Raw genomic sequence first — 15769 nt, forward strand, 5'->3', positions numbered from 1 at the left:
TAAGTTTAGGTTTATTATTATATATATTATTGTATTTTATGAATTAATAAAGTATATGTATGTATAATAGGGAAAGGAATTAATTAGTTATTATAAGTATTATTTTGATGTTTTATAATAATAGTAACAATATAATATTAATGTATTTATATGTATTTAATTAGTTTAGCCGAATTATATACATATACGATTTAATTTGTTGATTAATTCCATTAGTCACCTAAAAAATTATGTTCATAATTTTTATAACTCTAGTTAGGCATATGAATCAGTAGAAACATTTACAAAATAAATTTTTCAAGTTTTTATATTTATTTTCATTTTTCTTTGCATATATTCTCGGTTTATATTAATCAAATTTAATTAGGTAATAAATATTAAATCGACCTAAATAAATAATTTTATATTTTTTACAGGTTCTATATTCTGTAAAAATGATATAAAAATTATTAAATCAAATTTTATATCAAAATATTATTTCTTTAATGTTTTCTAATTATTTAATTATTGTAATCAGCCTATAATTAAATAAATAGGAAAAATAATTTAAAATTAATTTTTATATTTTTTAAAGTATCTAGTGATGCTACTAATCATATAAAAATTTTATAAAAATAGATTTAATACAAATTTGTATTTATTTTGTATTTTCTTTATTATTTCTCTCGGTTTAGAATAATGCAAAAGTAAATTATTTTTAAATACTAATCATCCCATTTATTTAATTTTTATAATTTTTGCTTGTTTATAAAAGTATAATAATCTCAAAAAAAAATTATAATTATTTTTATTACTATTTAATATTTTATTATGAATTTTTCATAGTTTTCGTGTTTAATTAATAAGTAATTCGTAATTAAATATAAATAATATTCCATAAATTATCAAAATTATTTTTATACATCATAATACTTATAATACTAATTATAACATGTAAAAATAATTTATATATATTAAATTTGAATTTTTAAAGAATATACAAAAAAATAAAAGCAATTCGATAAAAAATATAGAAAATACCTCAAGTACTTTCCTAATTTGTGAGAGAGTTTTTTCAAAGATTTGATACAAGTTTTTATGAAATGGAAGTGGGTATTTATAGGAAAAAAATGGTTGGTGAAAAAAAAATATAAATAAAATAAAGGTGCCAATTTTGACAAAAAATAAAAACATGTTAAAAATGTTTTTAATAAGTTTTTGTTTTTGAAAATATTTAGTCAAAATTCATGGGCTCATTGTTTAATTTATAAAAAAAAATCTCTTTTTTATACGCTAAAAATATATATATAATGATTAAAATAACTTATCATTTAATTAATAATTATGTTTCATATAGTTTTAAATATAATACACATTAATATTAATATTAACTAAAGTTATTTTATATAATTAGTGTAAACTTTAGTTAACAAAAAGTGTCGACTTAAAATAAATATTTGATCAATGTCAAATTTAATTATATATTACGTATGGATAACAACCCTATAGTCAAATTAGTCAATTCAGGTATGGAAATATGAGGGTTGTTATAGTACCTACCCGTTAAAAGAAATTTCGTCCCGAAATTTAGTTGTTGCCATTAATCGATGTTGTTCGTACATAGACGAGGATATTTACGTTTTATTTGGTTTTCACGTTCCCAGATATGCTCGGGGCCTTGCGTGAATTCCAACGGATAGAATATTGTTCTGTTTCAAGAATTAAAATCATACAAACCATAATTTCTACAAGTTCTTCTACGAAGTGCATTTATTATTAATGAGGAGATCATTCAAAATGATGATGTTATACAAGTCATTTCAGTAAATTGGATATATAAAATGTGTTATGAATAATATCGAGCTCATTTAAACCTTGAGCGTTTATGCCACCACGCTAGGGTAGACAAAATAGAGAGGAGTTCATGAAAATCATAGTCGTGAAATTTGATAGAGATCGTCATTGTTTACAACAAGAATGATGAATATGAGTTGAAAATATTGTTTTATCAACATTGGCCAATGCAAACTTTCCTACAACGAGCCCTAACACTCCCACATAAAAACTAAGCCAATATGCAAGGCTTTTAGGATCTGTGAAGTTACGTAACCTGACATATAAAACAAATTAATATTAATTAAAAATAAATATCAATTAAAAACTAATAATATCATGAAACTAATGGCGTTTTTAACATTTTGACATATGAATATCTTAAAAAAAATATATTACACCTAAAATGAAGTAAATGTATAGGTCATGTTTACTCGAGATTAATCACTAGCAAAGGGCTTTATCAGAATACCTTTTAACTGAACTTGCCACATCACACCAACCCCTTTCACCAAACACTCTATATATTTTTACTAAATATTACCCATAAATAATAATAATAATAATAATAATAATAATAATAATAATAATAATAATAATAATAATAATAATAATAATAATAATAATAATAACTAGAAAAAAATTCGACCGCGCGTTGCTGCGGTTGTATTCAACGTGCGGACGAATTTGAATATACGTTGTTTGGTACCTAATATATCTAGTAGGTTGGGTTGTTTGTTGGACGTGTATCTATATGTATGAAATATAGCCCAAAATATATATTTTTTAACGATGTCCGTTTCGAGTATAGTTAGTCGTGTTGTGTTCGTAAAAGTATTTTGAGTTGAACAGTGGTCTCGAAAAAATTTAACTCACACCGAGCGAGAATATAGGGCTCGTTATTTAGTGTTTTTTTAACGATGTCCGTTTCGCGTATAGTTAGTCCCGTTGGGTTCATCAGATTTTTTTGAGTTGAACGGTAGTATCGGAAAAATTTAACTCGCGCCGAGCGAGAAGATAGGGTCCGTTATAAATTCGGGTGGAATTAGTTTCTTTTATTTTAATAAAATTATATATTTACACTTTCTACCCTAAAAAAGTGTAAATTTGAGGAGTTGTGCTTTAGTAAAGATGGTATCAGAGCCAGGCCCCGGACCAAACGTGCACAGCGAGGACGCTGTGTCCCATTAGGGGGGAGGATTGTAACATCCGTGTTACATCCGTCCCACATCGGTTGGAGAGGGGAACGAAGCATGCCTTATAAGGGTGTGGAGACCTTTCCTAGCATGACGCATTTTGGGACCACAAGCACAGCAGATCCTATGAGAACTCTGCAGTTAAGCGTGCTCAGGCGAGAGCACTACCAGGATGGGTGACTTCCTGGGAAAGTGCTCGTCATGTTTGGTCGCCAAGAAAAATTAATATATAAGTACCTGAGACAAAACATGCTTAAAAGTGTCAACCAAAAGGTTGGTGAGTTCAGAGGTTTATCATAAACAATGATTTTGATAATAATGATAGATCACAAGATTTAGTTTAAAGTTGATTGATATAGAAATATCAATCTAAAAGTGTTGCTGCAGTTTGTAATATCGCTACTAAACAAAATTTACCCTGTGACACCTTGTACTGTTAGTGTCGTGAAATCATTATTATGTAACCAAAGACCAGCGGTCAAATGGTTAGAGACGTTACTCTCAATAGGCGTACTCACAATAATTAAGTTTGCATTTAAACGTAGCAATTAACGATATTACGGTAGGAATTTAGCATGAATCAAAGCATGACAGCATAGTTAACAATTTAGTACTTGTGTCTAAGCGTAAAACAATTATAAAGCAAGCATGTGTCTCACCCCAAAAGTTATAAAACAGTTATGAAATAGTAAAAACGGGGCTATGAAGTTCACCTTAAATAGCAGTTGTAGATAATCCACAAAGAAAAGAAATGACGGAAGTAAGTAACGGAGATCTCAACCTAGAGATATAACGTTTAGTCAGTTATGTTCTAACAGACAAAAAGTATGTTTATTAATATAAGGATTATATTAATAGTGACAATTCATAGTAAGAGTTTCTACTTTTGAAAAGTTTCAATTTAAAGCAGGTTTATAGTTTTAGAAATTTTGGGTTATAATCCTCCACATTAAGACGTTGTACAACTTTGTCCAAACTTCGTTGCTATTAAGTAAGTCGGGATGACCAGATGTAACCAGGGGTCAGGAACTTTCAGTTGGACTATAAGTCTACAACCTTTCGTTTAATCCAAAACCTTATTCCCATTATGGCAACCTAGACATCATCCACTTTACTGTAAATAGCGGTGAGTTCGTATAAGTCATACGTTATCTTTTGATCATAACCTTCACCCATTATGTGCGTATAGAAATACGACATGTTTATGTATTAATAATATGATATTAATAAGTTTATTGTTATCGTATTAATAATTCGATTATCTTTATTATTTATTTAAGTGTATATAAGTTTAGGTTTATTATTATATATATTATTGTATTTTATGAATTAATAAAGTATATGTATGTATAATAGAGAAAGGAATTAATTAGTTATTATAAGTATTATTTTGATGTTTTATAATAATAGTAACAATATAATATTAATGTATTTATATGTATTTAATTAGTTTAGCGAATTATATACATATACGATTTAATTTGTTGATTAATTCCATTAGTCACCTAAAAAATTATGTTCATAATTTTTATAACTCTAGTTAGGCATATGAATCAGTAGAAACATTTACAAAAATAATTTTTTCAAGTTTTTATATTTATTTCCATTTTTCTTTGCATATGTTCTCGGTTTAGATTAAATCAAAAGTAATTAGGTAATAAATATCAAATCGACCTAAATAAATAATTTTATATTTTTTATAGGTTCTATATTCTATAAAAATGTTATAAAAATTATTAAATCAAATTTTATATCAAAATATTATTTATTTAATGTTTTCTAATTATTTAACCATTCTAATCGGCCTATAATTAAATAAATAGGAAAAACAATTTAAAATTAATTTTTATATTTTTTACAGTATCTAGTGATGCTACTAATCATATAAAATTTTTATAAAAATAGATTTAATACATGTTTGTATTTATTTTGTATTTTCTTTATTATTTCTCTCGGTTTAGAATAATGCAAAAGTAAATTCTATTTAAATACTAATCGACCCATTTATTTAATTTTTATAATTTTCTCTTATTTATAAAAGTATAGTAATCTAAAAAAAAAATTATAATTATTTTTATTACTGATTAATATTTTATCACGAATTTTTCATAGTTTTCGTGTTTAATTAGTAAGTAATTCGTAATTAAATATAAATAATATTCCAAAAATTCTAAAAATTATTTTCACATGTTCCTTAACAGTTCCAACTAATATTTATACAATTCTTACTGATCTTAATATATATATATATATATATATATATATATATATATATATATATATATATATATATATATAGCGATTTTGAATAAAATATAGAATATATATAAAATAGTAAATAAATTTTGATTTCAATTCTAATATTCTTTTTATGTTAATTTAAAGTTATGAAAATATTTTTTCCAGTTTTTAAGTACATATACTAATTTTTATTGATTTATAGTATATATGTACTAACCGAAACAAAAATAAAAATAAATATATATCATAACATATAAATTAATATTTCGAATTTAATAACTTATATGTGATTAATAGAATCTGTAAAAATTATTTTTACTAAATTTAATAATTTATAACTATTTAATACGATTTATATATTATTTTATGTAAACCGAAAGAAAAAAATAAAATAAAAAGAAGGAAAAGAAAGTACCTCAAATTTCTTCAAAATTTTGAGAGAAAGATTTAGGGGTTGTGTGAAAAATATATGAGTTTTAGGTTAGTATTTATAGGTAAAAATGGTAGGTGAAAAAGAAAAAAAATAATAAAATAAAAATTTCAAGAATGCCAATTTTGACAAAAATAAAAAAAAATGTGGAAAATATTTTTGATAAGATTGTTTTTGAAAAAAAAATAAAAAAAGTATTAGTCAAATTTCATGGGCTTGAATTGTATAAAAAAATCTTATTTTTTTAGCTACAAATATAAATATAAATATAAATACTAATTAAAATAACTTATCATTTAATTAATAATTATGTTACATGTAGTTTTATATATATAGTACTCATTAACATTAATATTAACTAAAGTTATTTTACATAATATATATAAACTTTAGTTAACAAAACGTGTCGACTAAAAATAAATATTTAATCAACGTCGAATTTAATTATATATTACGTATGGATAACAACCCTATAGTCAAATTAGTCAATTCAGGTATGGAAATATGAGGGTTGTTATAGTACCTACCCGTTAAAAGAAATTTCGTCCCGTAATTTAGTTGTTGCCATTAATCGGTGTTGTTTGTACATAGACGAGGATATTTACGTTTTATTTGGTTTTCACGTTCCCAGGTATGCTCGGGGCCTTGCGTGAATTCCAACGGATAGAATATTGTTCTGTTTCAAGAATTAAAATCATACAAACCATAATTTCTACAAGTTCTTCTATGAAGTGCATTTTATTATTAATGCGGAGATCATTCAAAATGATGATGTTATACAAGTCATTTCGGTAAATTGGATATATAAAATGTGTTATGAATAATATCGAGCTCATTTAAACCTTGAGCGTTTATGCCACCACGCTAGGGTAGACAAAATAGAGAGGAGTTCATGAAAATCATAGTCGTGAAATTTGATAGAGATCGTCATTGTTTACAACAAAAATGATGAATATGAGTTGAAAAATAGCGTTTTATCGCCTTTGAATAATATGGATAAAACGATTTGATTATAGGAAGAGTATAAACGAAGCTATCATAAAAGTTTGAAATAAGGAAATATCTGTTTGCCTTAACTTTTAACATAATTAAAGTTGATTTCCGGAATTCAAGGGATTTAAAGAAAATCTTTATAATCTGTATAAGATTTAATTCTCCAGTAATTAAGGAAATTAAAATTGCCTTAATTGTTGTGTCTGGAATTTTGCTATAAATTAGCTTATTTCGTCTCATTATCTTCACCACTTCTATACTTTCTTCCTCAATTCACACTTTCAAAAGATTTGTTAATATGCTCAATCCCGTATTGATTATTGTTATTATATTGACCATATATACAGTCATTCTTCTTTTTCATTTACCACCAGAGGAATTTGTTTTCTTCTACTATTCCTTTGGGGTTATAATGTTTTTAATTCTCCCGTGTCTTTACGTTGCAATACGCATTGATATACACGGTTTGTAATTTTCATGTTGTTATCGGGCTTTATATTTTCCCTTATATGTCGGAGCTCCGTGCTTTTGTTTTTCCTTCCCGACTTCAAGTCAAGCGAATAATGGTCCAGAATTTGTAGGTATGAAGTTTCGAATGAACCTAATGTTCTAAGCGTAATATCACGATTTGATTTGGTAAATTACCAGAATTACTGAGGATAGAACTATCAAGAATATATGTTCTTGATATGTTCAGAGATTAAGTAGAATGTAAAAGTCGTGTAACATGGCAAATGATGATTATAAAGTCTATGAATCATCATCTTCCATTAAAAATTTAGCATGACTTAGTGTAATATAATCATGTTGGCCTGACGTCATTATATTATACTAACTCATGCTTCAATTTCCAACATTTCTTCAAAACATTTATAATTTAAACTTGAATTTTACTGAATATAGAAACTAAAATAGTTTCCTTTATAAAGATATCGCAAAGAGATACTTAATTGTGGACAAGAATCGTTATGAAAATATCTTCAGAAATATAGAGGATATTTATAACGACATTTTGGAATTTCTAAGTTCGAAGGTTGATGAAGAAAAATTTTCCGCAAGCTTTTAACATAACTTCGGAGCAAGATATTCTCTAAAGATTTCATCGGATCCAGAATTACCTGGATTCTTTGAATATAGGGTTTGGTCCTTGTATTTGTCCTTGGTCTCCTCCATGGTTAGCTTAATCCTTTTTTTAGTTCCAAATTTTCTTTTGAGCTTTTCCAACGTACCATTTTTTATTATCAAACTTTTGGCCATTGAGACCATCTACAATTTTGCTGTTTCCTCTGCATTTAATGCAGCCATATTTGATTCATCGGTTATCAATCCGAGATGGTTTCAAGAAATTTCGTTTTTAGATGATTAAACGCTGATTGTAATCGTCAACGGATCTAATGGTTGATGAATAGGCGTTGTTGATTTCAAAAGTAATGAACGATAATTTCGGTGGTTTGATGTGATAATTCATCATAGAATACGAATGAATATAATTTATGAATGTAGTGATCTTTAGGAAGATTACACTTGCTAAAGCTTTACTTGGATTTCGATATGTCCAAATCAGAATAGGTTATTAAATTTGTATAAAAATGGTTGTTCTTTAGTGAACGGATACATATGTGGATGTAAGTAGTATAGTTACTAATTATTGAATCAGAATTTGAAGAATGTACAATGTAAGATATTAATGTGAGATATAAATATTTCTCGGGTTTTACCTACCCGTTAAAATATTTTCACAATTAACAGTTTGTACAAAAGGATTTTTAATTACAATCTTTATAAAGATATACATTTATATATGTATTCTTCACGTATAATATAGATTTAATGAGTTAATATACTATTAAACTCATTTGATTTGCGGTTGAAGCGAGAATAAATAATCTTCAAAACTTGAGAGATTACATAATCATCGCAGAATCTTTCTTTAATGAAGTTATGAATCAATACTCCATCGTTCATTGTTATTGATATACCTCGGTATATGATGTTGATTCTCGTGGAATTCTTGTGAAATTCACAAGGCACGAATGATGTTTTCTAAAGAGTTTTGAGTACATCGAAAATGAAAGTGTAAAACCAAACATGTATTTGAATAATACACTTAGTTTATTATGAAATGGAGTTTATTGTGATGAAGCAGTGATTAACGATTGTTAAGTCATTAACGAGGGATGTACATTATAGCATATTAGTGATATGAATTAACCAAGTAGTACATACTAGTTAAGATTCACACGTAATAGCTTAATACGAAAAGATTTATTATTGTTCCAAACCATATATATATATATATATATATATATATATATATATATATATATATATATATATATATATATATATATATATATATATATATAAAGTATACATATATAATTTTCAGGAAGAATGAGTCAATACATCTTAACTCATTATTACTAATATTCCTTGGTATCTATGGGGCGTATGATGTTGATATCCGAGGTACAGATTATGGTGTTTGTTTTTGGTGAAGTTGATGCTGTTGGTGGTGATGCTGTTGGTACTAGTGGTGATGCTGTTGGTACTGGTGGTGCTGCTGCTGGTGCTAGTAGGTTTCGCACCATATTCTTCAGAGCCACCACTCGAGCGAGAAGCTCATTGACTTCTTCTATTATTCCGGGGTGATTGGCGGTTCGGATAAGTGGATGAATAAGATCTAGAATTTTAGATATTATATATTCGTGACTGGATACCCTGGAAATGAGGGTGAAAATAGTGTTCCGAACGGGTTCGCCGGTAAGTGCTTCAGGTTCTTCACCAAGAGGTGAATTCGGTTGGTGGAAGGGATCACCTTCTTCTTGTCTCCATTGATTAAGTTTACTACGAACCCATCCCCAATTCATCCAAAGTAGATGATGACTAATTGGTTGGTTCATTCCGGTTACGCTGCCATTGGAGCTCGAGGAGTTCGAGGAATCAAGTGAGAAATCCATATTATCTGATCGGACTAAGGGTTTTTGTTATGAGATGAGTGTTGAATATTGAATGATATATTTGTCTTCTTGATATACGTATATATAGCAAAAAGATTTCCGTAATTTACGGAGAAAATTTAGGAAAAGTGTTAGACAAAGTTTATTAAGATAGATATGATAAGATATAATAAGATATGATGTGTCTATAATCCAATAATAGCAGTATGACATGTCGAGATCATAAAATGATAAGTATGTAATCTGATAATCTTTTGATTAAAGACTTTCAATTCGTAATGACCTATTCAGGTCTAGGGGCTTGAGCTATAGGATCCTTTAAATCGGTAATCCAAACCCTTCCATTCTAGAGTTTCGTAGACGCCATCCATCAAGAAAATTCAATAACGAGAAATAAAAGGTATACAAGTAATGAATATGAGTAGTGATGACATTATAATGTCTTTGAGATTCTCGATAACTCAATGACATTTTTCGGTTCGCAAACTGATGCATAAAGGCATAAAGCATATAGGTACGTGATATAACAAGGAGTTATATACGTTTGAGTATGAATAGTAACAAATATAGGAGTTTCAAAAATTCATGGATAATATTTCATGTAATACATATGTAATACACAAAACCATGATAAATGACATAGGAATGTCGAGAACGGTGTCGCATTTAAATGTGGTGGCGGAATTGAATAGTACTTAGGAGAATGAGCAAAGTTCTTAGATTGGCTCGGCATTCTAAGATAAGTAAAGTTTCTAAAGTATAGTGTAGCATTTAACAGTTAAAGGCAACAATTAAAGGCACTATAGTCAAAAAAAGTTGTAGTCCTACATTGCTAAGGTACCTAATTGTATAAGGCACACATAAAATGCAATCCTGGTTCTCTACAACAACCTGCTCTGATACCAATCTGTAAAACCCCGTCAAAATTGACATTGACGCAGATGTTAACTCTGGTCCCAATGCATGGCTTGACTTCTAAGAACATCAAAGTTCTACAGCGGAAGCATATTATATAAGTACCTGAGACAAAACATGCTTAAAAGTATCAACCAAAAGGTTGGTGAGTTCATAGGTTTATCATAAACAATGATTTTGATAATAATGATAGATCACAAGATTTAGTTTAAAGTTGATTGATATAGAAATATAAATCTAAAAGTGTTGCTGCAGTTTGTAATATCGCTACTAAACAAAATTTACCCTGTGACACCTTGTACTGTCAGTGTCGTGAAATCATTATTATGTAACCAAAAACCAGCGGTCAAATGGTTAGAGACGTTACTCTCAATAGGCCTACTCACAATAATTAAGTTTGCATATAAACGTAGCAATTAACGATATTACGTAGCAATTAACGATATTACGTTACGCTGGTCTAAAGAGTGATGTTGATGCTCGTGGAATTCTTGTGAAATTCACAAGGCACGAATGATGTTTTCTAAAGAGTTTTGAGTACATCGAAAATGAAAGTGTAAAACCAAACATGTATTTGAATAATACACTTAGTTTATTATGAAATGGAGTTTATTGTGATGAAGCAGTGATTAACGATTGTTAAGTCATTAACGAGGGATGTACATCATAGCATATTAGTGATATGAATTAACCAAGTAGTACATACTAGTTAAGATTCACACGTAATAGCTTAATACGAAAAGATTTATTATTGTTCCAAACTATATATATATATATATATATATATATATATATATATATATATATATATATATATATATATATATATATATATATATATATATATATATATATATATATATATATATAAGTATACATATATAATTTTTAGGAAGAATGAGTCAATACATCTTAACTCATTATTACTAATATTCCTTGGTATCTATGGGGCGTATGATGTTGATATCTGAGGTACAGATTATGGTGTTTGTTGTTGGTGAAGCTGATGCTGTTGGTGGTGATGCTGTTGGTACTGGTGGTGATGCTGGTTATGCTGCTGGTGCTGCTGATGGTGCTCGTAGGTTTCGCACCATATTCTCCAGAGCCACCACTCGAGTGCGAAGCTCATTGACTTCTTCTATTATTCCGGGGTGATTGGCGGTTCGGACAAGTGGATTAATAAGATCTAGAATTTTAGATATTATATATTCGTGACTAGATACCCTGGAAATGAGGGTGAAAATAGTGTTCCGAACGGGTTCGCCGGTAAGTGCTTCAGGTTCTTCACCAAGAGGTGAATTCGGTTGGTGGAAGGGATCACCTTCTTCTTGTCTCCATTGATTAAGTTTACTACGAACCCATCCCCAATTCATCCAAAGTAGATGATGACTAATTGGTTGGTTCATTCCGGTTACACTGCCATTAGAGCTCGAGGAGTTCGAGGAATCAAGTGAGAAATCCATATTATCTGATCGGAATAAGGGTTTTTGTTATGAAATGAGTGTTGAATATTGAATGATATATTTGTCTTCTTGATATACATATATATAGCAAAAAGATTTCCGTAATTTACGGAAGAAATTTAGGAAAAGTGTTAGACAAAGTTTATTAAGATAGATATGATAAGATATAATAAGATATGATGTGTCTATAATCCAATAATAGCAGTATGACGTGTCGAGATCATAAAATGATAAGTATGTAATCTGATAATCTTTCGATTAAAGACTTTCAATTTGTAATGTCCTATTCAGGTCTAGGGGCTTGAGCTATAGGATCCTTTAAATCGGTAATCCAAACCCTTCCATTCTAGAGTTTCGTATACGCCATCCGTCAAGAAAATTCAATAACGAGAAATAAAAGGTATACAAGTAATGAATATGAGTAGTGATGACATTATAATGTCTTTGAGATTCTCGATAACTCAATGACATTTTTCGGTTCGCAAACTGATGCATAAAGGCATAAAGCATATAGGTACGTGATATAACAGGGAGTTATATACGTTTGAGTATGAATAGTAATAAATATAGGAGTTTCAAAAATTCATGGATAATATTTCATGTAATACATATGTAATACACAAAACCATGATAAATGACATAGGAATGTCGAGAACGGTGTCGCATTTAAATGTGGTGGCGGATTTGAATAGTACTTAGGAGAATGAGCAGAGTTCTTAGATTGGCTCGACATTCTAAGATAAGTAAAGCTTCTAAAGTATAGTGTAGCATTTAACAGTTAAAGGCAACAATTAAAGGCACTATAGTCAAAGGAAGTTGTAGTCCTACATTGCTAAGGTACCTAATTGTATAAGGCACACATAAAATGCAATCCTGGTTCTCTACAATAACCTGCTCTGATACCAATCTGTAACACCCCGTCAAAATTGACATTGACGCAAATGTTAACTCTGGTCCCAGTGCATGGCTTGACTTCTAAGTACATCAAAGTTCTACAGCGGAAGCATAATATATAAGTACCTGAGACAAAACATGCTTAAAAGTGTCAACCAAAAGGTTGGTGAGTTCATAGGTTTATCATAAACAATGATTTTGATAATAATGATAGATCACAAGGCACGAATGATGTTTTCTAAAGAGTTTTGAGTACATCGAAAATGAAAGTGTAAAACCAAACATGTATTTGAATAATACACTTAGTTTATTATGAAATGGAGTTTATTGTGATGAAGCAGTGATTAACGATTGTTAAGTCATTAACGAGGGATGTACATTATAGCATATTAGTGATATGAATTAACCAAGTAGTACATACTAGTTAAGATTCACACGTAATAGCTTAATACGAAAAGATTTATTATTGTTCCAAACCATATATATATATATATATATATATATATATATATATATATATATATATATATATATATATATATAAGTATACATATATAATTTTTAGGAAGAATGAGTCAATACATCTTTACTCATTATTACTAATATTCCTTGGTATCTATGGGGCGTATGATGTTGATATCCGAGGTACAGATTATGGTTTTTGTTGTTGGTGAAGCTGATGCTGTTGGTGGTGATGCTGTTGGTACTGGTGGTGATGCTGGTTATGCTGCTGGTGCTCGTAGGTTTCACACCATATTCTCCAGAGCCACCACTCGAGCGCGAAGCTCATTGACTTCTTCTATTATTCCGGGGTGATTGGCGGTTCGAACAAGTGGATGAATAAGATCTAGAATTTTAGATATTATATATTCGTGACTGGATACCCTGGAAATGAGGGTGAAAATAGTGTTCCGAACGGTAGACGTTTTGTCAAAGGTTGGTTCAATAAATATAATTGGATAGAGTATAGTATGAAGGCGGATAGAGCATATTATTTGTGTTGCTACTTATTTAGAGATCATATTGGCCACCAAGGTGGTTGTGAGGCATTTGTAACGGACGGGTTCAATAATTGGAAAAAGACCGAGAGACTTAAAGAGCATGTTGGACATGTAAATAGTTTTCATAATAAAGCACTACAAAAGTGCGAATCTTTAAAGAAACCAAATGAATCTGTTGCCAACGCTTTTCATAAGCAAGATGAAAAATCAAAAAAAGAGAATCGAATGCGGTTGAGTGCTACGATTTCTGTTTGTAGGTATTGTTTGAAATGTGCACTACCATTCCGTGGTCATGATGAGTCGGAAACATCTATTTATAAGGGAAATTTCTTGGAATTGATGGACTTTATCTTATTTCATAATGAGGAACTCCGTAAGCTACCGAAAGCTCCGGGGAATAACAAATTGATTTCTTCTTATATTCAAAAGGATATTGTTAAGTGCTTTAAACAAGAAGTACTTGATTGTATCTTTAAAGATATTTGTGATGATGTGTTTGCGTTATTAGTTGACGAGTCTAGCGATGTATCTAAAAAGGAACAAATGGCTATTGTATTACGATATGTTAATGCACAAGGACTTGTTAAAGAGAGACTTGTGGGCCTTGTTCATGTAAAGGATACATCCTCTTTGTCTCTTAAATCTTCCATTGATTATTTTTTTTTCAAACATAAAGTGAGCATGGAACAATTGAGAGGTCAAGTGTGACAACCCGGAAATTTCCGAGTTGATTTAAACAAAAAAACTTTATATGATTTCATTAAATTTCGACTGTTTCCGACGATTCACGAACAATTATTTGAAAATAATTACGCATTAATTTGATATATTAATATTATTATTATTAAAATCCTTTTTAAACAAGATATCAATAATTAATATCTTTATTATCAGTATTGTTATTATGAATAATAAAAAAAAATATTGACAAATATTCTTGGAAAAGTAGTAAATCAATTTGTTTATTTTAAAAAATATATATATATATATAAAAAACTCCTTAAAATAGATCATTCGAGTGACTTGCATGTTAGCGATGAAGTTTGGGCGAGATTGTACAACATCTTTGTTAAGAATTATAACCCGAACATTCTTAAACTAGAAGCTTACTATAAGTGGAAGTTTTTCATAAATAGTAGGTTTCCAAAAATAGAAACTTTTGAGAAATAGGAACTTTTCTCGAAAACCGTCACTGTCAATATAGTTGCTATATTAATAAACATACTTTATGTCAAGTTAGACATTAACTAATCAAACGTTATACCTCAAGGTTGATATCCAGATCACTTACTTGCTTTACTTTCCTTCTTGCATGGAATACTTCAACTGCTATTTAGTGTGAGTTCATCTGCTCCCTTTTTATATATTTTTGGGCTGAGAATACATGCGTAACTTTTATAACTGTTTTACACGTATCAACTATTAAACTGTGATATGTTGGGCTATGACCAGCAAGTCCCTAACCGACAAGTATAAATGATAACTTGTACGGGGCAAACTTGAAAGTCTAGTCTAAATATCAGTACCAACTATTAAACTGTGATATGTTGGGCTATGACCAGCAAGTCCCCAACTGACAAGTATAAACGATAACTTGTACGGGGTAAACTTAAAAGTCTAGTCTAAATATCAGTACCAACTATTAAACTATGCTATACCCGGCTATGTCCGACTAAGTCCCTACAGTGATATTTTTAATTGCTGCGGCATTCTTAATTATTGGGGATAGGCCTATCGGGAGTAACGTCCCCGATACATTTGACTAAGTCTTTGTATTACTTGATAATGAAATTAAACGACAAGGACAGAACAACTTGTCGCGGGGCAAACAACGTTTAGTCTAAATATCACGCACTGGCATAAC

General features: G+C 29.3%; 1 protein-coding gene across 1 annotated transcript; it reads left to right on the plus strand.

The window, feature by feature from the left end:
* The first annotated feature begins 13875 nt into the window (after window positions 1-13875).
* On the plus strand, window positions 13876-14613 carry LOC139874625 (uncharacterized). The gene has a single exon (XM_071862029.1). It carries the CDS (start codon window positions 13876-13878, stop codon window positions 14611-14613), a length of 738 nt encoding a protein of 245 aa, XP_071718130.1.
* The last annotated feature ends 1156 nt before the right edge of the window (window positions 14614-15769 follow it).

Source organism: Rutidosis leptorrhynchoides, chromosome 11 (assembly GCF_046630445.1).
Source record: "Rutidosis leptorrhynchoides isolate AG116_Rl617_1_P2 chromosome 11, CSIRO_AGI_Rlap_v1, whole genome shotgun sequence".
Lineage (NCBI taxonomy): Eukaryota > Viridiplantae > Streptophyta > Magnoliopsida > Asterales > Asteraceae > Rutidosis > Rutidosis leptorrhynchoides.